Raw genomic sequence first — 27545 nt, 5'->3', positions numbered from 1 at the left:
GGCCTACAAAGCCTGCATTTGCCCAGCTTCAAGACTGACGAAAGCCTGGATTGGGCAACAGAGGGCTTCCCCGGCAGCTCAGCGGTGAAGAATCCACTAGCAATGCAGGAGACACAGGAGATGGGGGTTCGATCCCTGCACCAGGAAGATCCCCTGGAGAAGGGAACGGCAAACCCTCTCCAGTGTTCTTGACCGGAGAATCCCATGAACAGAGGAGCCTGCCGGGCTATAACTCATAACGTTGCAAAGAGTCAGGCCTGACTGAAGTGCCTTAACACGCACACATGCATCAGGCAACAGAGACATCAGTGGTTTGACAGATGGGGAGCTTCTGTGTCTGAAGCAAAGTCCTGGAGCGACCCCCCACCCTGTGCAGCACACACCTTCAGGACGTGGCAGCAGTCTTTGCTCCTGGTGGAGGGGGAGATTGCCAGTTACAGGGGAGTTGATGTCAGATGGGCTCATCAATTACCAGGGAAACCAACAGAAGGGCACACACCTCACCGCCCCTTTGATAAGAACAATCACTAGCGGGCGCCCAAGACAAGTATGTAGGAAGGCCAGAGTCAGTGTAAGTGAAGCAGGCACTGGTCGGGCAAGGGACGGACAGAGAGCAAGGGAACAGCCATCTTGAGTGGGCTGGTCAGCCACCACCCTTCCTGGTTGTCCCTGAAAACAAGCTTATAGACCCTCTTCATTTTAAGACTTTAATGCCCATCATGACAAGAGGAAAGACAAAATCTAAGGAGGAAAGACAAAATATGGGGAATTCTATGCGTGTGTGTGTGTCCAGTGGCTAAGTTGTGTCTCACTCTTTGCAACCCCGTGGATTGTAGCCCGCCAGGCTCCTCTGTCCACGGAACTTTCCAGACAAGAATACTGGAGTGGGCTGTCATTTCCTCCTCCAGGGGATCTTCCCGACCCAGGGATCAAATCTGTATCTCCTGCCTGCATCTCCTGCATTGGTAGGTGGATTCTTTGCCACTTGAGCCACCCGGCATCCAAAGGGTATAAATCTGACAATCTTGAGTTTGGTCCAGAGCATCTGATGATCTGGTTGAAATAACTGCAAATTTCTTTTATGTCAACGTTGGGTGTTGTAAGCAGATAGGGGAGTGGGTCCCTGAAGAAAGAGAACCAGGCATGATATCTTTGTCCAAGACATTTGGTCCAAGACATTTGTCCCATTTTGGTCCAAGACATTTTGTGATCTAAGCCTGGCCACAATGCTTGCCCTTCAACAGGTCTCAGTAATTAATGATCTTAAGGGAGGAAAGGACTGCAGGAATGAAAGGAAAGCAGTCAAGAAACATTGGGTCTATGATTCACCTGGTGGTCCAGTGGCTAAGACTCCGAGCTCCCAATGCAAAGGGGCTGGGGTTCCATCCCTGGTCAGGGAACTAGATCCCGCATGCCACAACTAAGAGTTTGCACGACCCAACTAAAGATCCTGCATGCTGTATGATGTGGCCATTAAAAAAAAATTGGTCCACATTAAAAATATATATACCTTAAAATTTTTTTTAAATAGAGAAATAGAGGTGAGCAAGAAATAATTAACACAGCAACAGGCCTGTTTTTGTTCTTCATTTGTCTTTAGCTATGGGGTAAAACCATCAGTTGTGGGGGAAAGGCTAAGCAGAAGATACTAGCCAGGGTTTTGAAATTTTAGTCCAAGATTATGGGATGGCACCATTCAGCCTCCCAAGTAGGTGACATAAAGTCGGGATGTGCCGCCAAATGTGTACAGGACATAGAATTCCTATGGTTGTTTCTTAGTAGAGACTATGAATTTACATTTCAAAGCATCCATGTCTGAGAAAATTGGCTTCTAATGTAGTTTGCTGTAAAAAGCTAAACTATTTAGTACAAAGGGTTATACACATGCACATACATATAGACTACATACGCACACATATATATTTTTCAAAGATTTTTTTCGCGACTCCATGGACTGCAGCATGCCAGGCTCCTCTGTCCCTCCACTATCTCCCAGAGTTTGCTCAAATTCATGTCCATTAAGTCGGTGATGCTATCTTAACCAACTCATCCTCTGCTGCCTCCTTCTCCTTTTGCCTTCGGTCTTTCCCAGCATCAGGGCCTTTTCCAATGAATTGGCTCTTTTGCATCAGGTGGCCAAAGTATTGCAGCTTCCTGTCTCACACACTGAATAAACCACGTCTACTCCGTGGGGGCCCAAGTACTCATCCCAAAAAAAAAAAAAAAAGATTTTTTTGATGTGGACCATTTTTAAAGTTGTTTATTGAATTTGTAACAATATCGCTTCTGTTTTTTGTTTTGGTTTTTGAGCAGTGAGGCATGTGGGATCTTGGTACCCCCATCAGGGATTGAACCTGCAGCCCCTGCATTGGAAGGCACAGTCTTAACCACGGCACCACAAGGGAAATCCCTTTTGTTTAACTCTTAAGTAAAAACAAGAAGCCATTTAGCCCCACTCTAAATATTCAGGGAAAGAGAAGCAAGGAGAATTACTCCTGTTGGAAATGCCACATTAATTTATTATGCATAGCATGATCAAACAAGAGGCCACAAGACAGAACAAGCAGACTATGCTCTTTCAGAGGCAAAGGAGAAATGCAAAGATGCTAAGTTGTGGTCCTCCCTGAGAATTAATTTTGCCCCCAGGATTCTTAGCAATTAGGTCTTTTCATCTTGGAGGTATCAGAGGCAGAGGAGGGCGCACAGCACCAAATCCATGGCACAGAGTTCAACACACAGTATTCTACCTGGGGGCGTGGAATCAAAAACCCAGCACTGAGAAGGAGTCATGCACAGACACAAGATTTATGGAGGCCATGCAGGGAAAGAAAATATGTCCGCTCTGGATGCAACCATTTTTCACACAGCAGAAACTGTGAGAGAGAAGACAAAGGAGAAAGACAAAGAAAAGTGGGGAGGGGCTGTCCCTGGTGGTCCAGTGGTTAAGAATCTGCCTTCCAATGCAGGGGACGAGGGTTTGATCTCTGGTGGGGGAACTAAGATCCCACAAGCCACAGGGCAATTAAGTTTGCAAGTCACAACTACTGAGCCCGGGAGTCACATCTAGAGAAGCCCGCGCCCCACAATGAAAGATCCCACATGCTGCAATTAAGACCCACCACAGCCAAAAAATAACCAATTAAAAATATTTAAAAAAAGAAAAGTGGGGGAAAGTAAAGGTAAAATTGAGAAAGAGAAGGTTGGAGCCTCATCCTGGCCACCTGGCTGACCCCTTGTCAGCAACTCAGCAGCCACTCAGTAACAGCACTCTCTCAGCATCCCTGCTGTCTCCATGGTGATCTGATGTGATTCTGATGGATGTGACTAGTTCATGAATGCTTCCTGGAGCTGGGTCTTGTTGTTGCTAACTCCATTTTCCAGATGAGAAAACAGTGCTTCCGAGATTGTCAACAACTTGTCCCAAATCACTGAGTTGCTGAAACTGTGGGATCAGGCATTGAACCTAGGCTGTTTCAGGCCCAAGCGTGTGCTCTTGGTCAGCAAAGTGAAAAATAAGGTGTTTAATGGAGGAGAACGTGAACATGTATTGAGTACTTAATATATACCTGGCATGTGATCCTCACAACAGTCCTGCAAGGGAGGTATCATTATTCCTATTTTATAGATGAAGAAATTGAGGCTCAGTGCTCACTTCAGCAGCACATATATCTCAATTGGAATAATACAAAGAAGATTAGCATGGCCCCTGCTCAAGGATGACATGAAAACTGGTGAAGCATTTCATGTTTTTATAGCAGAAACATCACAACACTGTAAAGCATTTTCCTCCAATTAAAAAATAAAGTTTAAAAAGTATGAATAAAACAGGGAAAATTTTTTAAAAATTGGGGCTCAGAGAGGTTAAGTAACTTATCTAAAGTTGCAGTGCTTAGTAAAAAAGCCCCGGTCTGGGGCATGTCACCCCTTCTCAGTGTCTATGCTGAGAGTTTTGTACTTTCTCTCTGAAATAAATCCTGTTTGCTTGCTACCATGAAAAAAAAAAAAAAAAAAGGCCAGGTCTCTCAGACTGCAAAGCCCATATTCCATTAAAAAAAAAAAAAATTGTTGTTTTGCTCCTAAATTTTATTTATTTATTTGGCTGCTTCCGGTCTTCACTGTGGCATATGGAATCTAGTTCCCTGACCAGGGATTAAACCCAGGCCCCCTACATTGGGAGTAGAGTGTCTTAGCCACTGGACCACCAGGGAAGTCCCCCATATTCTTTCTTATTCTTTCTTCCAAATGGAATTCTCAGGAATTTCACAGATTGAACTACGTAATTAAAAATCTCTACTTTAGATATTTTTAGCTCTGCACATCCAAACCAAACACCTATCTGACAGATATGTCAGAATTTGAAAGAAGTCTATTGAAGACTGCTTGCAAGAAAACCACTGTATAAACTATGTTTTATAAATTCTTCTGTTTTAATTAATCAGGTTTTCTAAAGTTCGAAGAAAAAAAAAAAGGAGACAGAAACCAGTTTTTAATGATTTAGAATTAAGATTCATGAATACACTGGATTCTTTTTTGGTATTAGGGGAAAGCAGAGAGTAAATGTGGTGGGAAACTATGAGGGTCCAGAGATTCAGACTTTAGCCTGGAAGAGACATTAAAGAGGTATTTTAGGGATTTCCCTGGTGGTCCAGTGGCTAAGACTCTGTGCCCCAATGCAGTAGGTGTGGATTCAATCCCTGGTCAGGGAACTAGAGCCCACACGCTACAAGGAAGATTGAAGATCCTATGTGCTGCAACTAAGAGCCGGTGCAGTGAAATAAATACTTAATAAATAAGATAAGTATTTAAAAGAAACCTGTTATTTAAAAAAAAAAGATGCAATTTTAACTTATTTTAGAAATAGCTTGAGTGTCTGCCAGTCAACAGCAGAGCTAAGGCCAGAACCTGGGGTTTCCCAATGCTTAAACCATTGTTCTTTTTTAGATGTGAACCATGAATTGCTTTAGAGAATAGTCCTTTCTCCTCTTCTCTTAATCCAGATAGGGGGAAAAAAAAGGGAGAAAGCTTAAAGACTATTAAAAAACAATCAGGACATTAAGAATCAAGTTATCCTGGAAGGAGGTCAAGATGGTAACCACAGAGGCTGGAGTGAAGGGGAGGAGCACCAGGCAAGATAAAGTCTTATCTAAAGCAATTAGAGTAAGCAGGCAATTAGAAGCTTTTGTTACTTGTATTTAACTGAACACTGTGAACAGAAAGCTTTTTGAAATCCTTGGCTAATTCAAAACCTGGAAAGGGAGGACTTCTAACCTTCAAGAAAAGAAGTTGAGCATGAGACAAAAAGGTATTTGTTTTTATACCTATCTTGGTAGGAAAAAAGAAAAACAAAAAACAAGATGTCAGCTCAGCTGGGTCCCAATTCCAGCGCTGGGAAGCCCAAAGCCCCCCCACCCCCTTGGTTTTATTTTTAAGGATAGCATTCCGCGCCCCCCCTCCCTTGGCCAAGCTCAGTGTGTGGGATCTTAGTTCCCTTACCAAGGATCAAACCTTCACCCCTTGGAAGCGTGAAGTCTTAACCACTGGACTGCCAGGGAAGTCCCGCCCTCCCCACCTTGGTTTTTGTAAATAGTCCTGAGGGGCTTTCTTGGTTTCTAGACTACTGAGATCTTGCTTCCATGTGTAAATTGAGTATAATTTCCTAAAGAGATGGAAGGCAGGCTTTTTACATCCCAGTAATAGGGAACAAATTTGATTGGGAATGGCTGGGTTACCATCTAACACTGCCATTTTCCCCTGCCTGGGCTTAGCTTCCCTCCATCCGGCTGGCTTTTCTTTCCTGGTCTTTTTTCTTTCCTCTCCGCCCTCTGCCCCCCTTCCCGTCTAATCTCCAGCCTGGCAGGTTTTTCCTCCCCTGGAGTCCAGGTGCTTGTAGCATTTGCTCCTTAGTGGCTTTCCCCCAAGGAGACAGCTCCCTCCTTCTTCTTCCCAAAAAGGAATCATGGGGCCAGCTGTTAAGATTTTTTTTAAGTATTTTTTTCATGTCTTTACTCAAAATGGGAAAATCTCTGAAGTTTAAGGTGGCACCTGGCTGTCCCATGGTGCTTATATTTTTTCATGGCTTTGTTCTGTCTGGAATTTTATTATAACTAATGATGGGACTTCCTTAATGGTCCAGTGGTTAAGATTCTGGGCGTCCAATACAAGGGGTCAGAGGTTCAATCCCTAGTCAGGGAATTAAGATCCCATATGCCACATGGTGTGGCCAAAAAGCAAAACAAACAAACAACCACCACAACAAAAAACTAATGGTAATGAACATACCTTGATGTTTATATAATTTTAATAAATCACCTTCAAAATGATAAAGCATCAGTGATCGAATAGACAGAGAGTCGCTGAGTCGTGTCCAACTCTTTGGGACCCCACGGGCTGCAGCCCGCCAGGCTCCTCTGTCCACAGGGTTTTCCCAGGCAAGAATATTGGAGTGGGTTGTCATTTCCTCTCCCAGGGGAATCTTCCCGACCCAGGAATCAAACCTGTGTCTCCAGTATTGGCAGGTGGATTCTTTACCACTGAGCCACATGGGAAGCCTAGCTTCTATCAATGATTCACACCAAAAAGTGGTTCAGTGAAGCAGCTATGATGAGGCAGTGCTGGAATTAAAAGGGGAATCAGGTACCCTTGAAACTCAAACCTACTAATAGTAGAAAACATCACCCACTCACAGCAATATACACAGATTTGAAACTTTCCTTGAGAATGTTTTTGTTTGGAGGGAGAACTCTAATAACTCATTCTAAGTAATGACAGGCAAACAGTGATGATGCCTAGTGACCTGATAGCCACGCCCTGGAGAGATAGCCGAGAGAGGGGTCCCCAACCTCCGGGATCTAATACCTGACGATCTGAGGTGGAGCTGATGTAATAATAATAGAAATAAAGTACACAATAAATGTAATGCACTTGAAAAATCCTGAAACCATCCCCCCTTCCCCAATTCATGGAAAAAATTCTCTTTCATGAAACTGGTCCCTGGTGCCAAAAAGTTTGGGGATATTCAAAGGAATGTTCTTTGTCCTTCACACCCGCGCTGTTTGTCTTCTAACCGCCCCATCTCACAAAGCTTTGACCTCTCCTAGCGTCACATGCCTCTTCCCACTTTGAGGGGCAGGGTGCACGCCAGTGCTCAGGCCTCAGGTCCTCCCTGGGTGCTGGTGATCTGTCCTTCTCATCCTGGCTTTGTAAGGCGCTCCCCTAAGTTTTCCCTGCTCCCCTGTCTCTCTAGTTCCTCCTGAATCTTCCTAGATAAACCTGTCTAAATGATGCAAGAACTTTCTATCTAATGAACCTGTGATTTTCTCCACTCTAATCACACCTGGGCTGTGTCCACCACACTGTCTCCACAGCTGCACTTGTCATTTCTGTTTCGTTTTCAGCTTTCTGTTTTACACTGGAGCACAGCCGATTCACAATGTTGTGATGGCTTCAGGTGGACAGCAAAGGGACTCGGACATACGTATTCATGTGTCCATTCTCCCCCAAACCCCTCTCCCATCCAGGCTGCCACATAACATTAAGCAGAGTTCCCTGTGCTGTACAGTAGGTCCTTCATTATCCATTTTATTGTCAGATTTTATTTACTCCTTACTTTCTTTATGTCCCCTAAATGAATTTCCTCAAAACCCAGTTCCTCTCGTCTCAGGCCCCATAGCTAGTATTTCATTTTCACAATCACCTTGCCTCCTGTAGGAGGCTGCCCCTTTCCTCCAAGGGAGGAATGTGGTGGGCGGTGGGGGAAACTGGCGCAGTGGAAGGAGGGGGCCTTAGCCACCTGCAGCCTGTGGCCTGAACAGCCACAAGGCTCCCCCAGTGGCAGAGCGGTACAGACTTTGCCTGCCAAGGCAGGAGATGCAGCAGACTCAGGTTCGATCCCTGGGTCTGAAAGATCTCCTGGAATAGGAAATGGCAACCCACTGCAGTATTCTCGTCTGGAAAATTCCATGGAAAGGAGGAGCCTGGCAGGCTACAGTTCATGGGGTCGCAAAGAGTCAGACAAGACTGAGCACGCACGCACATCACAGACACCAATGTGGAGTCAAACACTTTTGGAGGGTTTAATTATGTCGTAATGCTCCCTATCATAATTAAGCAGAAATAGTGATTTTAATTAGCACATTTACAGAAACCACACAAGTATGCTTCCCTGGTGGCTCAGATGATAAAGAACCCACCTGCAATGCAAGAGACCCAGGTTCGATCCCTGGGTGGGGAGGATCCCCTGGAGGAGGAAATGGCAACACACTGCAGTATTCTTGCCTGGAGAATTCCATGGACAGAGAAGCCCGGTGGGCTACAGTCCATGGGGTTGCAAAGAGTCAGACATGACTGAGCAAATAACACACACAAGTAGGTCCATATAATCGCACACTTCACTTACTCGTAGCTTAATGGTGTTCCATTCTTGTTTACTTTGCCCTGGTTTCCCTTTCAGCTTGAATGAGCACAACTTTTGAAGTCTTTAATTTATGACTATTTTAACTTAAGCAAGCCCTGCTAGAGGGTGACAGATGGTGAATGTCAAAAACCCAGAGGGAGGGTTTCTGTTTAGCCTTTGATTTTTGTTTTGTTTTTTTAAGCCAGAGAAATGTCCGACTGTGCTCATAGTTTGTAAGCATACGTCACCAACTTTTATCTTCCTGCAAATTCCCTGTTCTCCTCCAGATTTCTCTTCTACTTCTGGCTGAGGAGGGGCCGGCAACTAGGCGGCCGCATGCCTGAGTGGCTCGGGTGATAAACCTCATAGTTATTTTTCCCAATTAATGGTTTTCACTGACAATTTTACTGCTCTATTTTAAGCTTCCTCATTCCCTTGGGCCTCCGTACATATGTCTGTGATAAGTCTCATCCCGTCCAACCAGATTGTCTCCTCAGAATATAGACTAACCTATTCCAAAAAGCTCATCCCTCTCTCTCTCTTTTTGGAACATAACACTTGAAAATGCATTGAAACAGAAAGTAATTAAGCTTTAAAGGAGAGCTATAAAAGTGATTTATTCATGAGCACACACTTATCCTTCTCCCAACTGACACCCATTTGATATTAATTTTCCTTTAGTGTGTATCTGCAGCCTTTTTCTAAATCTTTACTACTAATGGAAACTTTTTATTCCACCCTTATTCCCTTCTACTTGGCTCCAAAGACTCTCATATGTGCTGAAAGGGATCCACTGGGGGTACAGAACCACAATTTGGGAAATTCTGCTCTGAAATAATAATGCTCCCTAGTCACAACCACTGACTTTTATTAGGTTGTCAATTAGCTATTTTTTAATTAGGGGAAGAAAGGTTCTTAATTCATTTTTTTCCCTGAAGCTATTTAGAATGCAGTTTTATCATCATGTTCCACTGCTGACAGAACAGCTGTGGAACACGTATTGGGCTGGCCAAAACATTTGGGTTTTTCCATAAGATGTTAAGGAAAAACCAGAATGAAGTTTTTGGCCAACTCAATATCTTTTTCTTGGGCTCGCCAGGTGGTGCGAGTGGTAAAGAATTCTCCTGCCAATGCAGGAGATGCAAGAGAATGTGGGCTTGATCCCTGGGTCAGGAAGATCCCCTGGAATAGAAAAAGGCAATCCCTTCCAGTATTCTAGACTGGAAAATTCTGTGGACAGAGGAGCCTGGTGGGCTACAGTCCATGGGACCGCAGAGAGTTGGACACAACTGAGCGACTGAGCACAGCACAATACCTTTTTCTTAGGTCAGTGGAACTTACATTCTACAGATAAGTAATTTCTACAGAGAAATTTCTATAGGCTCCCCTCTCTGACCCCAAAGGACTCACAGAAAAAGAAAGAAACAATGATAATAATACTTCCTTTATATTGTATAGTTTTCAAAGCAGATTCACACACATCAATCCATCCAAGCTTTTAAAAAAACCGAGGCTCAGAGAGATTAAATAAAGGGCATCTTCAAGGTCACACAGCTAGCCAGTCAGTGTCAGAGACCAGAATTTAAACCATTACTTGATGATTCCCATTAAAAAAAAAAATCAATCTCAAGAATAGGACTATAGAGATCCAGCATTTTTCATTAACATTATGCGGGGGTGGGGGGGGATGTTTTGTAAGCAATACTTACCAGCGACTGTGCTTTTCTTAGTTTAGATCTGTCCTGTGATTTATTTTTCTTATCATGTGACTGTCGGTTGAAAGCTGGGGTCATTTCATGTCTTTTCCTTCTTCTGTTAATTGGAAAGCATTGGGAAAATTATAAATACCATTTTAAAGCTTTGGTGGTTGGCACAGCTGTTTGTCTATTTGATTTTGTTGTTCCTGCGGTTTAAAAGATTATCTTCACTCAGCTGGAAACAAGCCAAGTGTCTATCAATAGAGAAGGGGTTGAATAAACTCTGACACATCCACACAATGGAGGACTGTGGGCTGTAAAAAGGAGGCCAGAGTATTTCTTTACCTGTGGAGTGAGCTCCTGGATATATTGTTACAGGAAGAAAGAAGTGGGATAAAGTGGTATGTATTGTGTGACACCATTTCTTTCAGAAAGGGGTGCATGTGTCTGTATTTGTTTATATTATTTTCATCCGCCCCACTCCCCTCCTTTATGATTTTTTAAATGTAAGGACATTTTAAAAAATAGTTACCTATCCGTAGGATTCCCCTGTGATCCAATTAGGAACAGGGAACAGTATTGGAGACTTCTCCAGATACACTTTGTTTTCTATATTTGACTTTGGAACCATCTCAAAATTATGAAATAAAAGAAAAAAAAATTCCAAAAATCTAAAAACAGCTGATGGTGTTACTCCACACAAAGGAATAACTTCATGGGACTTTAACACAGTCATTTGTCTGAATAGCCTTAGTAGAACATATCCTAAGGACAAAAACACAGGCAAAGACATCTTAAACTGTTTTCAGTAATCTTATTGTTTGTATTAACATTAATATGTTTTTTAAAATGCTTGCATATAATAGGATAAAGTATAGATCCACATTATTATTATTATGAGTATATACCCTCAGGCTAAAGGCAAAATGAACCAGAAACAAACATTGAATTCTAGTTAGCAAATTTGTTTTGACAATGATATGAGTTAGCAATTCAGAAATTACTTCCAGAATTTGTTAAGTAAATATATTCTCTATGTGTATACTTCATATAATATATTTTTTATACAAAATTATGCTGTACTGTGATTAGTCGCTCAGTTGTGTCCAACTCTTTGCGACCCCATGGACTGTAGCCCACCAGGCTCCTCTGTCCATGGGGATTCTCCAGGCAAGAATACTGGAGTGGGTTACCATGCCCTCCTCCAGGGAATCTTCTCAACCCAGGGATGGAACCCAGGTCTCCCACACTGTAGGTGGGTTCTGAGCCACCAAGGGAAGCCCATACAAAATTATGTATGTACATATATAATCATAAATATAATCATAACCATACATATAATATAATCATATATAATATACATAATATAATCATATATATTATATATAATCATATAATATATATAATCAAATATATGTATGTATATCAATGTCACAGAAGGGAGGCACAAATATGGAAAAGGAAAAGACTGTAATGAACCCTAGGATGCTGGATTGGAATCTGAGGTATTAAAATATTAAAAGAAGCTATAAAGAAAGCATTACAGCTACAAAATGCAAACAAATCCTAAAGAAAAGGTCAAATTTACCAATAAAGGTTCATTTACTTTCAATCACTTTTTGCTTCTTGGGGCTTCCCTGGTGGCTCAGCAGTAAAGAATCCACCTGCAATGCAGCAGATGCAGTTTTGATCCCTGGGTTGGGAAGATCCCCTGGAGAAGAGAATGGCAAACCACTCCAGTATTCTTGCCTGGAGAGTTCCCATGGACAGAGGAGCCTGGTGGGCTACAGTCCATGGGGTTGCACAGAGTCTGACATGACTCAGTGACTAAACCACCACCATCAGTGAAAAGTATTTGTATTTCACAGTAGCTTCTGTCTTCATCTTTTCGTAGACCAAAGTGCCAGTAACTTGTTTCTAATAGGAAAGAAGTGGAGAAGGGCACAGTTCTTACCCTTGCCAGCTGTGTTCAATGGGGTCACAGTTGTCCAGGTAATTGAAGCGAATGATATCAGTTGGATGCTTGTCAGAAGACCTCCAAGGTGGGAGTTCTTTCTCCCCTGGGTGGGTCTTCTTTCTTAAAGAGGAAGAGGATCGGAAAGCGGATGAAGGAGACAGCTTTCCCCCTGGAGAACTGCTTCTAATGGGTTGAACATCCGCGATCACAAACCCATCTTTTGGAGGTGTCTAGAAGGAGAAAATAATTTCTGTTCTCAAAACACTATAATAAAAACAAAAGTAAAACAAAGAACATGGACTTCCCTGGTGGTCTAGTCATTAAGAATCTGCCTGCCAACGCAGGGGACACTGGTTCAATCCCTGTTCCAAGAAGATTCCACCTGCCCGTGTGCCACAACCACTGAGCCAGAGCTCTAGAGTCTGTGCTCTGCAACAAGAGAAGCCATCGCAATAAGAATCCTGAGCATGGAAGGTAGAGAATAGCCCCTGCTCTCTGCAACTAGTGAATGCCCAAGTAATGAAGACCCTTTGCAACCAAAAATGAATAATAAATAAATGCTTTAAGAAAATCAGCATTATCATCATCACCATGATGGCACTGATAATGGTAGCAATGATTACAGCAGCCACCAACCCAGAGGTACTTGTATGTGCCAGGCACTGTCTCAGGAAGCATTTCTGCATTATTATTATTTTTTGAGGGGGGTTATACACTGAGGCATGTGGGATCTTAGTTCCCCCTACCAGGGATCAAACCTGCACCCCTTGCGTTGGAAGCATGGAGTCTTAACCACTGGACCACCAGGAAATTCCTGTTCCTACATTACTTTATTTAACCTTCATAATAACTTTAAAAGGTGATCATAACTACTTTCATTTTACAGAAGAGAAAACTGAAGGTAGGATAAACTGATTAATTTTTCCACCACTACTATTAAGACATAAGTAGTAAGACACAGGTTTAGAATTTGAATCCAGGACTCTCCAGCTTCAAGCCCACACAATGAACTTCTCTATCCTGTATTGACACCTCTCCTACCATATCATTATACAGTTATTCCACAACTGCAGTTAATTTGTTCATAAACATATACATTCTTAAAAACAGTACCCTGTCCTACCTATCTAAAACACAGAGACAATTTCTGTTACGCAGGGGTAAACTATAGATTTTATCAATTATCAAAACTTCAGCCATTTCCAAAGAATTGGGAAATGAAGGTCTATTTTTTTTTGAAAGTCTATTTTTTAATTGCCCAAAATGAAAGTCTCTTTTTTGTGTGTATAAAATTTGTAAGGGTTTTTATGCGGTTGCAGCCTAAGGGAAGAGGTATTGCTATGTTAAGAAGCCATTAAAGCCTAAATTTTTGTTCTTTAAGAAATTAGGGAAGCTTTGCTCAGTAAATTGGTTTGCTTAAATTGTTTGTGAAAATTTAAAAATTCCCCAAGTTCCTGCAAGCAGAATCAGTTAGTTTCTTATCCTTGTTTCAACTGCTCTTTGTACATATTTCTATTACAGGATAGTACTTCGCATTCAACGTGGTAACTATCGGTCCGTGTCCTTGGCCATAGACTGCTGCTAAGTCGCTTCAGTCGTGTCCGACTCTGTGCGACCCCATAGATGGCAGCCCACCAGCTCCCCTGTCCCTGGGATTCTCCAGGCAAGAACACTGGAGTGCGTTGCTGTTTCCTTCTCCATAGACTAGGCTCCCAGAAAGTGGGGTTAAGACCATTGTACTCTTAGCATCTGGCACATAACAGTATTTAATAAATATTTACTGATTTAGTGAGTGGTTGTAAGTAGTAGAGTAAAAAGTAGAGTAAAAATTTTACTTTTATATAATTAATGGCTCATTACTAGATTAGTATTTAAAGTTTTATGCGAATCCTGGAGGAGGGCATGGCAACCCACTCCAGTATTCTTGCCTGGAGAATCCCCATGGACAGAGGAGCCTGGTGGGCTACAGTCCATGGGGTTGAAAAGAGTCAGACACGACTGAGCAACTAAGCACAGCACAGTGCGGATCTGACTTAAAATGGACATTCAAGGAATTCCCTGGTGGTCCAGTGGTTAGGATTCTACACTTTCACTACCGAGAACAGGAGTTCAATCCCTGGTCAGGGAACTAAGATCCCAAGCCACAATCCACAAGGTGGCCAAAAAATAAAAAAATTAAGATGGACATTCATTTCATTTTTCTGAGTTCATATTGAATGAAATCTATTTTTGCTGGAAGAGGTCTTGTTTAACACCACTGGTAATAAAGAATACATGATAATAAAAAAGCAGTTTCAGGGGATAAAATTTAGGGATGAATGCTAGTAACTATATATATAAATAAACATCATTAATTTTGAAAAGTACAAAATATTGACCCATTAACAAAATAGATAATGAACACTGATGACTTTTCTGTTAAGTAAACAAAAAATTTGTTCCCTTTACTCAAAGCCTTTTGAGACTTTTTAAAATCGCAAATGTTGAAAAAATTTTAAATGCTTTTGTTTGCATATATTGAAATGACCATATATCTTTTCTCTTTTATTCTGTGAATTACATGGACTGATTTTTGAATATTATGCCAACCTTACTCTCCTTGGATACATCCCACTTGGTCATCATATATTATTCTTTTTTTATATATTACTGGGTTTAATTTGCCAATTTTTTCTTTGATAGAGAAACTGAAATTTACTATAACAAAGTACTCCCTAAAGAAATTAAATACTAAGCAACAAAGTGTCAATTTTCTTATATCAGAACTATTCATTATTTTAAAATATGTGTGTGTTAGTTGCTCAGTCATGTCCGACTCTTTATAATCCTATGGACTGTAGCCCACCAGGCTCCTCCAACCATGGAGATTCTCCAGGCAAGAATACTGGAGTGGGTTGCCATTCTCTTCTCCAGGGGATCTTCCGGACCCAGGGCTCAAACCAGCACCTTCTGCCTTGCAGGTGGATTCCTTACCATCTGAGCCACCAGGGAAGTGCATAAATAGTTTCTGGAAAAAGAGTTATTGTTGAAGACCAAGTATTAAAATCAGTATAACATACAATACTCAAAACCTTTTTTCATTCTACAACCTGGTTAATCACTTTTCTCTCCTCTGCCCCAGAACAGCCCAAGCTTCAGCAATGAAGCCTTTCCCTGCCTATGAGTGACTTTGAATGAGAGTTACGGAAAGCCTTGTGATAAAAGGAGTCATAGCTATTATAATTTTTAAAATAACTCTTCCACCACTGCACTGAAAATTTTTCTTTTTAAAAGAAATTCTCATGGAGAACAGCCATCATTGAAATCAGAAAGGCTGCTTTTATCATTGTAATTATAACAGTATTAATTATGCAGTTTATTACTATATTAAATGTAGAGGGTTTCTACTTCAAGTAAACACAATAACAGGAAACGTAAATGAGCATATTAAGAACCAACTATTCGTATTTCAAAAGGATTCTTCAATTCAAAAAGGACTCACTGCAGCTTTTCTGTAAAAAAAAAAAATCCCTGTGGTTTTAAAAATAATTAAAAAATTTTAATTTACACATAATTTTCAGGAACTCTTCTATTATACAAAATGATGCACAACTCTGCATGTATATAGATCATGCCAGAAAGAAAAAGCTCATAAAAATTTCCCGTAAGTTATGTAATTAACTGTGACTATAAGAATGAACATAAACATTGGTTACAATGCATAGAAAACCATTAGAAAATTTTATGCTCATATTATTTACTGTTTATGATTCTATGTAAGGACTTTACATTGCTAGTTTCTAAAGTAAAAAGAATTTTAATATGCCCATTATGCCCTTTCCTAATTACTAACTTATTGCAAAACTTTTCTTTATAAGTGATAGAAACATAAACTTCAGTTTGCCTGGTAGAATCACAGAAAACTTGAATTGGTTAAGTAAAATTTGATGACCCATAGGTAATAAATACTGCACAGTACCCACAGAATGTGCAGAATTGTGTCAGAATTGTGTTCTGTAGGCATTAGAGACACAGAAATCCAGGAATCCGGAGAGAATGAGGAGCTCCAAGTCCTAACCTAGGTGGAACTGTGGTTTGTGTCAGATGACTTTCAACTAACATGGGTATCTTGAAAAGAGCTGTTGAGTTCTTAGAACAAGGGAATTTTGTAGTCATGGTATATTTCTTTTGAACCAAAGGCCTTCCCCAACTTAGTTCCAGAATTCCTAAGTAGCTGATGTTAGTAATTCTGTTGCTTCTTTTCCCAAATTTACCTTGGGCTTGGTAACATGGAGTTCTTTCACCATTTGAATATAATGCTTCTTCCATACACCCTGCTCATAGGGGGTTGGGGAGAAATTGATGTACCAGTTAAACCGTAAACATTTTAGCATCCAGAGCTGATCCAGTTCAGTCAAGTTCTTCCAGTGCCAGCTCACCTGGAAAAACAATGTTAAAAAACTATTCAGTTTACATGTCCACTTTCTCTAGGTTTTGAGCTGTCACCCTGGTACTGAGAGAACGTCTTTTTTTTTTTTTCTGGAGTGGGTTGCTGTGCCCTCCTCCAGGGGGATCTTCCTGACCCAGGGATCGAACCCACTTCTCTGTGTTTCCTGCATTGCAGGCAGGTTCTCTACCGCTGAGCCACTGGGGAAGCCCATGAATGAATCAGAGCAAACATAATTTTAACTAGATAAACCAGGCCTGGAATTCACAACTAGTTTCTTTTTGGTCCTTTTCCTCCAAATCACAGCTAAGTTACCTCCTACCTGAAGTGCTTCCTAACCAGGCAGGAGGATTTTTTTTTTAATTTTTATTTATTTATTTTAATAGGAGGATAATTACTTTACAACATTATGATGGTTTTGCCATACAGTGGCCATAGGTATACATGTGTCCCCTCTAACCTGAACACCACTTCCACCTCCCTCCCCATCCCATCCCTCCAGCTTCTCACAGAGCACTGTACCCCCTTTTCTTTTTTTAAAATGTTAATTCAGACAGAATCCAAGTCAACTAATATTTATCGAACACCTATTAACCATCCTCATCACAACCTGAAGGGCAGTATAATTAATATTGTCCCCTTGCAAATGGGGAAACTAAGCTTCAGATAAGACTTTGGAACTTTCTAAAGATCTCTGGAAGTCTGCATATGAAAGTTATATGAAGGCTACAGAAACTCCGGTCAGTACATTGCTTATTTTTTTCATGATATTCTTCTGTTTTCCCTCCATTCTTATGATTTAACTAAATATAAATTTTATAAAGGGAACACAATGACTAATACTATATTGGTGTGTCCTAAATAGCCTTAAAGATTCAATAGAGCATGAAGTATTTGTCCTGGGGACTTCCCTGGTGGTCTAGTGGCTAAGATTCTATGCTTTCAGTGCAGGGGGCCAGGGTTTGATCCCTGGTTAGGGAACTGGATCCCACGGGCTGCAACTGACACCTGGTGCAGCCAAATAAATCATTTTTTTTTTTAAAGTATTCAGTACATTCCATTTTCATAGCATTATGGTCAATCCTTCACATCCAGCAAACGGTGGAGGTGACTCTATTATGTGTAGTTGTGTTTAAAATAATTTATTCCAGGTTTTAAATAAGTCTTAGTAGAAACTAGAGTCAAGTCCATATATAAAGTTGAGACTAGGCATTCCATGTCTCTTATCAGGAATTGCAGAGATGACAGCTAATCTTCATTCATTTCATCCTTGGAAACTGGCCTCTTTTTCAAGGTTAACTCAATAATAAATAATGTTTCAGGGCCCCCAAAAGGAGCAGAACACTCTGTAATGGAACTTGCTACCCATCCATCTGTTTATCTATCTGTCTCTCTTCCTCCCTCTTTCCATCCATTGTGTATGGAGTTCTGATTACATCCAGGATTATTTTATGGGCTGAAGATAAGACATGTAGGGGAGAGGGAAGCAGAAGCGGGCACAATCAGGAGAAATAGTAGGTTCAGGATCTAGATGGAGGAAAAGGCTTAGAGGATCTGATACAACACTGCAGGCAGAAACGGAGATCACAACCACTTTATGCAACCCAGAATGAAACTACACTGCCCTTAATCCTCATACGGTTAGTTAATTCAATCAAGATGTGGAGTTTGGGAGGAAGGGGATGGGGAGAAAGTTTTTCTTAATTCTCACCCCTTTTCTCTTTTGACTTAGATCTGGTTTAGACCTGGGTAGTTAAGTTGGGGTTCCCCCTCTGCACTGGAGGTAGATAAATTTTTGCTTTGTTTTTGATTTTTGCTGCTTTTTTTTTGTTTAAAACTAAACAGGAATGAGGAAAATTGAGGGTAGGTAAGAGCTTTCAAAATTGTAAGACAACCCCCACCACATTTTTAAACAGCTCAAAGCTCATCTTGGTGCAATGACTTTATTGTTTACTTTAAATCTAGCTAAAGAACAATTGCTTCACAGTCAGTTCTGGGAATAAAATACGATGCTGAAATCTACCAAGATTGACATATGGTACACATAGATGATAAGACTAGCTATTTCGTATCACATCTCCCTGGAATGATAACATTCTCATTGTGAAAAACATGGAAAATTCTGAGAAACTTGAAGAAAAACAATACCAAGAACCCTGTCAATCAGAGATGACCAAACATTATTAACAAGCTGGTAGAGTTATTTTCCTTTCTGTTTTTCAGGTATATATGAAAGCAAAATTGGGAAACTGCATGCAATTTAAAATCATGCTTTCTTCATTTTACACATAATAAGCATCTCTGTTCTTCCAAAACATGTTTTCTAATGACTGCCTAATAATTCATTATATGGCTGAATGATACTCTATTACTGGGCATTTAAAACACTATGCTTTTATTTTTTAAGCAAATTGTTTCATTTTTAGAATAAGTAATATGTGTACATCAATACCAAATACAAAGATACCAAGGGGCACGTGGTAAAAAAAAAAGTAAAAAAAAACAACCTCTCTCATCCTAGTCATCTAGCCACTCATTTCCCTCCTGAATGTAACCATTGTTACTGGCTTCTTGTGTGCCGTTCCAGAAGGTTAACAAATATGGGTACATTCTTTTGTTCTTTCCAAAATGGTAGGACAATTCTGCACCTTTGTTTTTTTATTGATGATATATTGCGGAGATGGTTGCAACCAGTCTGCTATTAGCAGACATTTCCATTGTTTCCAACCTTTTGCTACTACAATGATGCAGTATTCTTATCCAGACATAAATTGTGCATGTGTTTGAAGTATAGGCATCTGACAAATTCCAAGAAGTGGAACTACTGGCCAAAGGTAATCTTATGTTTTTAGCCATGTCTCATGGCATGCTGGAGAAGGCAATGGCAACCCACTCCAGTACTCTTGCCTGGAAAATCCCATGGACAGAGGAGCCTGGAAGGCTGCAGTCCACGGGGTCGCTGGGAGTCGGACACAACTGAGCGACTTCACTTTCACTTTTCACTTTCATGCATTGGAGAAGGAAATGGCAACCCACTCCAGTATTCTTGCCTAGAGAATCCGTCTATGGGGTCACACAGAGTCGGACACGACTGAAGTGACTTAGCAGCAGCAGCAGCAGCAGCAGCATGGCATGCAGGATCTCCGTTCCCCGACTAGGGATCAAACTCACATCCTTGGTAGTGAAAGCACAGAGTTCTAACCAGTGGGTCACCAGGGAATGTCCAGGAATCTTTATTTAAAAATTGAACACTACCAAATTGCTCTCCTTGGTGTTTGCATCAATTTATCTGCCAACAACATATGAAGGTGCTTGTTTCCCCACACCCCCAACAATATAAAATATGATCATTAAAAAAGAAACTAAAAGAAGAAACAAAGAAACTCAATCCATCTGAGTCACAAAAGATGGCATGAAAACGAAGCTAAGCATTTTACCTATTTTAGAAAGATCTGCTTTTCTCTCTGTGAACTATTTGTTCACTTCCTTTACTCATTTTTCTGCCAGGCTTTGATTTCTTTTTCTTCTTAATGTAGATTTATAGTCGTTCTTTAAAAAATAAGAAAATTACCCCTTTGCTGGCAATATGTTTTTTCCCGTTTATCTTAATTTGGGGGCGGGCCACACTGCAGCAGCTTGTGGGTTCTTAGCTTCCTGAACAGGGGTTGAACCTGAGCCCTCATCAGTGAAAGCACTGAGTCCTAGCCACTACCAGGGAATCCCCTCCTGTTTACTGTTTCTATTTATTGACAGTTTTTTTCTCTATGGGGAAAATTTTAATTTTTATAATCACAACTTAAAATCTTGCTTTCTTTATTTATACAGCATATATAATATATATACAAAATATATAAAATAAATAAAGCAAGATTTTAAGTTATACATTTTCTTTCGAGGCTCTGAATATTATAGATTACTCATAAAGCCTTCCTTCCCTGCTGCTGCTGTTAAGTCGCTTCAGTCGTGTCTGACTCTGTGCAACCCCGTAGACGGCAGGCCACCAGGCTCCCCCATCCCTGGGATTCTCCAGGCAAGAACACTGGAGTGGGTTGCCATTTCCTTCTCCAATGCATGAAAGTGAAAAGTGAAAGTGAAGTCGCTCAGTCATGTCCAACTCTTCACGACCCCATGAACTGCAACCTACCAGACTCCTCCATCCATGGGATTTTCCAGGCAAGAGTACTGGAGTGCGGTGCCATTGCCTTCTCTGGGTATTTATCACATTAGCATCTTATTTCATGCTTTTCTATTTATGAATGGCCTGCACTCTACACTTTAAGGTTTACTATGGTCCTCTGCTGTGCAATATAAGACTATTCTGCTGATGAACCATTATATACATGTGTATACATTTCCCCACTGGCTAATACTATTTTATGGACACTTAGTGATGGCTTACTTTTTCTCCCCTTTGAGCTCTAAATGCACAACCAGACACAAAGAGATGGGGCTAATTCAAACTGCACAAACTAAACGTAGTGAGCATCTTGTCAGTGCTTGGTTTTGTATACATGCTTTCTTTTTTTCCCTCAAGTTTCAGTGTTTTCTAGGCTGTCTTTACAAAACACCGAACACTGCTTCTTTATCTGTACCTGTGCACAACGACAAAGGCTTCGAGGGTCCAGGAAAGAAAAGATATATAAAGATAACACCCTTGGCAGCTTGGTAGTAAAATCCAGAGCTTCTGCTGGAATTTTCTCCTGAAGCTTTCGACAGCAGAACTTTTGCTGTGACAGGGAGCAGCGTTCTAACAGGCTTGTCAGGATTCTTCTCCTCTGAGTGTCTGTCCATTTGTCAAACTGGAAAAAAAAAAAGCAAAACAGAACAAAAAAAAAAGCTCCAGGTTTAGTCTGACACCAGAGAGACACAAAGAACTGCATAGAAAGTTTAGTAACTTATTCCTAACGAATTGCATGCATTTCTTTCCCCAACGAGTACACCCCACGTTTTGCCACCTACCTGTTCTTTCTCACATTTGTGTGTGTGAGCCCAAGCAAGGCCGGTGTGGACACAGATGTGCACCTGACCTCAAAACTTGGAGTTACAGAAAAATTTGGGAGCTGGTCATAGTCATAAACTGAGAATATATATAGACTTGTAAAATATAGATCTTCTTTAACTTCTGATGGGGCTATATCCCAATTAATCCATCACAAGTTGAATATATCATAAATTAAAAATGCATGTAATACACTTAATCTACCAAACATCCTAGCTTAGCCCAGTCTACTTTAATATGCTCAAAACACTTAAATGAACCTTGATGCTTGTTGCTGTTGTTTAGTCACCCAGTCATGTCCAACTGTTTTGCGACTCTATGAACTGTTGACCACCAGGCTCCTCTGTCCATGGGATTCTCCAGGCAAGAATACTGGAGTGGGTTGTCATGCCCTCCTCCATGGGATCTTCCTGACCCAGGGATCAAACCTGAGTCTCCTGCATTGACAGGGGTATTCTTTATTACTGAGACACCAGGAAAGCCCTCACATGAACCTAGAGTTGGGCAAAATCATCTACGACAAAGTCTATTTTATAATAAAGTGTTGACTAGTTCATGTAATTTATTGACTTAGTAGGGAATGGCAACCCACTCCAGTATTCTTGCCTGGAGATTTCCATGGACAGAGGAGCCTGGTGGGCTACAGTCCATGGGGTTGCACAGAGTTGGACACAACCCACGCAACTTAGCGTGCACACAAGCACACTGAATGTGAAACCAGAATGGCTGTCTGGGTACTGATGGTTTTAAGTGTATTTGGCCTGTACTCTTGTGACCGAGTGGCTGACTGGGAGCTGTGGCTCACTGGCTGCCCAGCACCATAAATGAGTATCCTACTGCACATGGCTAGCCACCCCTCCCAAAAAACCCAAATACAAAATTTAAATATGGTTTCCACTGAACGTCTATCACTTTTGCATCACTGTAAAGCCAAAAAGTTGCTAAGCCAAAGTATCTTAAGCCAGTACAACCTTAAGAGAAGACACCTGGGCAGTAAGTCTCCCCCCACAGTTTCTTTATCAGCTCATTAGTGATTAAAACTCCAGGACCAGAAACAAACCTTTGCGTTCACAATTAGAGATAAGGCAATACGAGCAAATATCTCTGAGAAGGGGGAGTATATAGGGTTAAAGACCTGTGTGTGTGTGTGTGTGTGTGTGTGTGTGTGTGTGTTCTCAGTCACTCACTCTTGTCTGAGTCTTTGCTGAGCCCGCTAGGGTCCTCTGTCCATGGAATTTTCCAGGCAAGAATACTGGGATGGGGTGCCATTTCCTATTCCAAGGGATCTTCCCAACCCAGGGATTGAACCTGCGTCTTCTGGGTCTCCTGCATTGGCAGGCGGATTCTTTACCACTAGCACCACCTGGGAAGCCCCAGTTAAAGTCCTACTAATATGTAAATGATTGATATGATTGGAGAGGAAAAGTTGATAGCAGGACCTGGAAAAAAAAAGAGTGCCAGAGACAGGAAGTACATGCCAAAGCAATCTGGGGCATGCCGAACAAACGCTTGCGTTACTTCACAATTTTCCCCAGTAATGACCCCAAGCCAGTCCCAAGATTAGTGACTGATCAAAGATGAGAACGTGAGAGCTGGCCAAAATCAAAAGAAAGGTTCTTATGGGAACAGCTAGCAGCTGAAGGAGCTGTTATCAGAGTCTAAATCTCTGTTTTTCTTCTTTAGTCCATTAGAGAAGAGAAAACAGGGAAGTTTGGGGCTACTTGTATTTTATACGTTATTGCATTTCACTGATAGATATTTGCTAGTTATTATAAAGTAATCAGAATTTTATAATACTTTAGTTGTGATCATAAAATACATTGACCACCTTAAAAGGCATATAAAGTAAAAATGTATTTTTGACATACCTTATGACAAGTCAGCTGCTTTATAATCATAGGATTTTTTTTTAATTAGTTGGAGTGCCTCTTGATTAAAACCATTCACTGTGGGACTTCCTTGGTAGTCCAGTGGTTAAGAATCCGCCAGTGCAGGGGACATGGGTTCCATCCCTGCTCTGGGATGATTCCACGTGCTGCAGGGCAAGTAAGCCTGAGAGTCACAACTGCTGAGCCCACACGCCAGGGCGACTGAAGCCCAAGCACCCTAGGGCCTGTGCTCTGCAACCAGACAAGCCACTGCAGTAGGAAGACTGCATACTGCAAGTAGAGAAGGGTGATCCCGTGCTCACGACAACTAGACAAAGCCCGCACACAGCAACGAAGACCCAGCTCAGCCATAAACAAATAAATAAAAACAATCTGCCTTCCAACGCAAGGGACTAGGGTTGATACCTGCTCGGGGAACTAAGATCCCACATGCCACAACTAGAGAAAGCCTGTGTGTTGCAACAAAGACCCAGAGCAGCCAAAACAAAGAATTTTAAATAAAACAAAAACTATTCACTGTTACCAGATCTATTCAGTGCTCATGAATCTCACTTTGGACACTATCGTTCAAGAGGGAGGGGGGGACTCTGAAATGAAAAAAAAAAAATCAGAAACCTTAACTTACAAATAAGTGAATATAATGTATTCATGTACAAATGTTCCCAGATTTCCTCTCGGCCTGTTTCTGCACAGTCCAACTAACATAAAATGAGACTTCTTTCCTTTGGGGATGGATTATTAGAATGATAGAGAAGCCAGACCAGAGTGGTGAGGGCCAGGGGAAGGACCAGCCCACGACGCTGCGGTGATCTCTAAAACAAGGAGCCAGTGGGGGGCATATGGAGACAGGAGAGCTGCAGGGTTTTGGCTTGAAGGCAGTTTGTGGCGGTTCAGACTGTAACTGCCTTTCCGGCAGTTATACAGTGTGAGAGAACTGGGGAATGAAGAAAGGGAATCTGGTAAGTATTGTTATGAGCTCTGAATTGGATCCCCTGTGACTTTTCTTTGAGAGACAACATGAAAATTGGTATTCATCTTTAAAATTACTTTGGGCGGTGCTACGTGCTACTCTGTAGAAACTGAGTTACATGGGGACCCAGGATGATTAAGGTTACGAAAAAAAATTTTATGGGATATAATTAGCACTACAGTAAATCAGAAATAACCCCAAATGCCTCACAATAGTGGATCAGCTCAGCAACATGATAAGAGAAAATATGGCATTAAGCATGTATGGGGGCTTTGGGAATGAGGCCATTCAGAGTCTCACTAAGAACCTCTTAATTTCTTCATTTATACATTGAGAATAATTATATCTAAATTTAGAGTTACTTGGAAGATTAAATAAATGAAAATATGTATAAAATTCCTAATATTATAAACAGTGGTACCCAACCTTTTTGGCACCAGGGACCAGTTTCATAGAAGAGAATTTTTTTTCCACAGACTCGGGGAACAGGCAGAGAGGGATGGCTTCGGGGTGATTCAAGAGCATTACATTTTGTTGCAGTTCAGTCGCTCAGTCACATCCAACTCTTTGCAACTCCATGGGCTGCAGCATGCCAGACTTCCCTGTCCTTCGCCATCTCCTGGAGCTGGCTCAAACTCATGTCCTGAGTCAGTGATGTTTTCCTACCATCTGGTCCTCTGTTGTCCCCTTCTCCTCCTGCCTTCAATCTTTCCCAGAAACTAAGTCAGTTCTTTGCATCAAGTGGCCAAAGTATTGGAGTTTCAGCTTCAGCATCAGTCCTTCCAGTGAATATTCAGGACTGACTTCCTTTAGGATTGACTGGTTTGATTTCCTTGCAGTTCAAGGGACTCTCAAGAGTCTTCTCCAACACCACAGTACAAAAGCATCAATACTTCATCACTCAGCCTTCTTTATGGTTCAACTCTCGCATCCATACATGACTACTGGAAAAACTACAGCATTACATTTATTGTGCACTTTATTTCTAATGCAATGCCACTGCTGATCTGATGAGAGGTACCAACGGGTCTGTGGCCCAGAGGTTGGGGACCCCTGTTATAAAATATCATAGTGATGTTAAAAATAATAAGCATGAGGGGTAAATCATTAGATATGCAAATAATTAAATTGCAAAGCATAAAGTTACCATGTTTGTACATTAACAAGGACAGGAAGCACATTTGGAAGGACTGAGTTCAGCTCAATTATTTTCATGGGTGCCCACAAGAAGAGAACAGGCTCAGATTGAAGAACAGTGATTTAGAATGAATATAAAAGAACATTAGGATTATAAAGTGCTGAAGAAATCTATAAAAGAAAACATTCAAACCTTTCCCTCTAGAGATTAAAAAGATAATTACATTGGTTTCTCATTTATTTCCCTGATTATAACAGTCAAAGATAATTTATATTTGGCTTTGATAGGTGTTCTTTGCCTCGGGGGTTTCTCCTTTCTAATTGTGTTTATTTAGGCTAATAGAAAATGAATTTGCATTCCTTGAACTTCTACCAGTTGAAGGTGGGTAGATGACTGAGAAGAATGCTTAATGGCTGGGGAAAATCCCCTTGGAATTTAAAAGGTGCTGGGAATAATCCAAAAAGTAGATAATCCATGGAAGAATTAACTGTACATGAATTTGGTAATCGCCCAGTATCTTTCTCTTTTTTAAAAAAATTTCTAAATTGAAGCATTGTTAATTTACAATGTTTCAGGTATATAGCATATGATTCAGCTATATATATATATGCACACACACACACACACACATATATTGTTTTAGATTCTTTTCCACTGTAGGATATTATAAGATATTGGATATAGTTCCTTGTGCTATACAGTAGGTTCCTGGTTTTGTTTTTTTTTAAATCTATTTTATATATAGTAGTATATATATCTATTATATATAAAATAGATTAAAAAAAAAAAATCCCATGGACCGAAGAGCCTGGTAGCTGCAGTCTATGGGGTCGCTCAGAGTCGGACACGACTGAGCAACTTCACTTTCACTTTTCACTTTCATGCATTGGAGAAGGAAATGGCAACGCATTCCAGTATTCTTGCCTGGAGAATCCCAGGGACGGGGGAGCCTGGTGGGCTGCCGTCTCAGGGGTCGCACAGAGTCAGACGTGACTGAAGCGATTTAGCAGCAGCAGCAGGTACTGAGTTGGAGAAGGCAATGGCACCCCACTCCAGTATTCTTGCCTGGAAAATCCCATGGACGGAGCGGCCTGGAAGGCTGCAGTCCATGGGGTCGCTCAGAGTTGGACATGACTGAGCGACTTCACTTTCATTTTTCACTTTCATGCATTGGAAAAGGAAATGGCAACCCACTCCAGTGTTCTTGCCTGGAGAATCCCAGGGACGGGGGAGCCTGGTAGGCTGCCGTCTATGGGGTTGCACAGAGTCGGACACGACTGAAATGACTTAGTATAGCATATATATCTATCCCACATCTCTTGCTTCAGCTCTTCAAGAAAAAAGAGCCAAAACATCATAGCCAGGGATCTAATGTGTGAGACAGGGGAGCAGCTAGGACCATTTTCTTATCCTGGTACCATGTATGATACCTCATTTTATAGTTAGTTCCTTTTTAAAATTAATATCATATATAATCAATATATGACATTATGCTGTATTATTTTATGCTATACTATCCTATATGGCCATCACTGGTGACTCAGTGGAAAAGAATACGCCTGCCAAGCAGGAGAAAGGGGGTCAATCCCTGGGTCAGGAAGATCCCTTGAAGAAGGAAATGGCAACGGGCTCCAGTATCCTTGCCTGGGAAATGACATGGACAGAGGAGCCTGGTGGGCTTACAGTCCACAGGGTCTTAGTGACTAAACAGCAACAATACTATCTTATATTATATCATAATTATATTTTATAGTTACTTTTAATGCTTTTGTATAGGGATTTCTTGACAATAGGATTGTAAAAATCCCATTTTCAGAGTAGTTGTTACAAGGATTCTTGTTGCACTTTCAAGATGTGAGGACCATTGCTAGGGCATTAGTACCACTCATCTCACACCAAGGGAAGGAAAGTTCTCAGGCAGTGAGGTCAAGATGAAGGAAGAGGTTGTTATTTTTTGCTTTTTGGTTATAATATCTTGGGCTTCCCTAGTGGCTCAGCTGGTAAAGGGAGACCTGGGTTTGATCCCTGGGTTGAGAAGATCCCCTGGAGAAGGAAATGGCAACCCACTCCAATATTC

General features: G+C 41.2%; 1 protein-coding gene and 1 non-coding gene across 2 annotated transcripts in view; one reads left to right on the top strand and one right to left on the bottom strand.

Moving 5' to 3' along the window:
• Positions 1–3644: 3644 nt before the first annotated feature.
• Positions 3645–3751, top strand: LOC129651858 (U6 spliceosomal RNA). Its single transcript, XR_008714365.1, has one exon. It is a non-coding gene; the product is annotated as a U6 spliceosomal RNA (small nuclear RNA).
• A 5381-nt stretch (positions 3752–9132) lies between these two features.
• Positions 9133–27545, bottom strand: part of FBXO16 (F-box protein 16) — a 40871-nt gene continuing 22458 nt past the window's right edge. Inside the window, exons 4-8 of the mRNA XM_055580180.1 lie at positions 21065–21271; positions 16300–16464; positions 12044–12276; positions 10102–10204; positions 9133–9150 (exon numbers count right to left, since the gene is read on the bottom strand). Of these exons, the coding sequence (XP_055436155.1) occupies positions 9133–9150; positions 10102–10204; positions 12044–12276; positions 16300–16464; positions 21065–21271 (726 nt within the window). The remainder of the gene's footprint in view (positions 9151–10101; positions 10205–12043; positions 12277–16299; positions 16465–21064; positions 21272–27545) is intronic.

The sequence above is a fragment of the Bubalus kerabau genome, chromosome 4 (genome assembly GCF_029407905.1).
Source record: "Bubalus kerabau isolate K-KA32 ecotype Philippines breed swamp buffalo chromosome 4, PCC_UOA_SB_1v2, whole genome shotgun sequence".
In the NCBI taxonomy this organism is placed as follows: Eukaryota; Metazoa; Chordata; class Mammalia; order Artiodactyla; family Bovidae; genus Bubalus; species Bubalus kerabau.
This window is presented reverse-complemented; position numbering and strand designations above follow the sequence as displayed.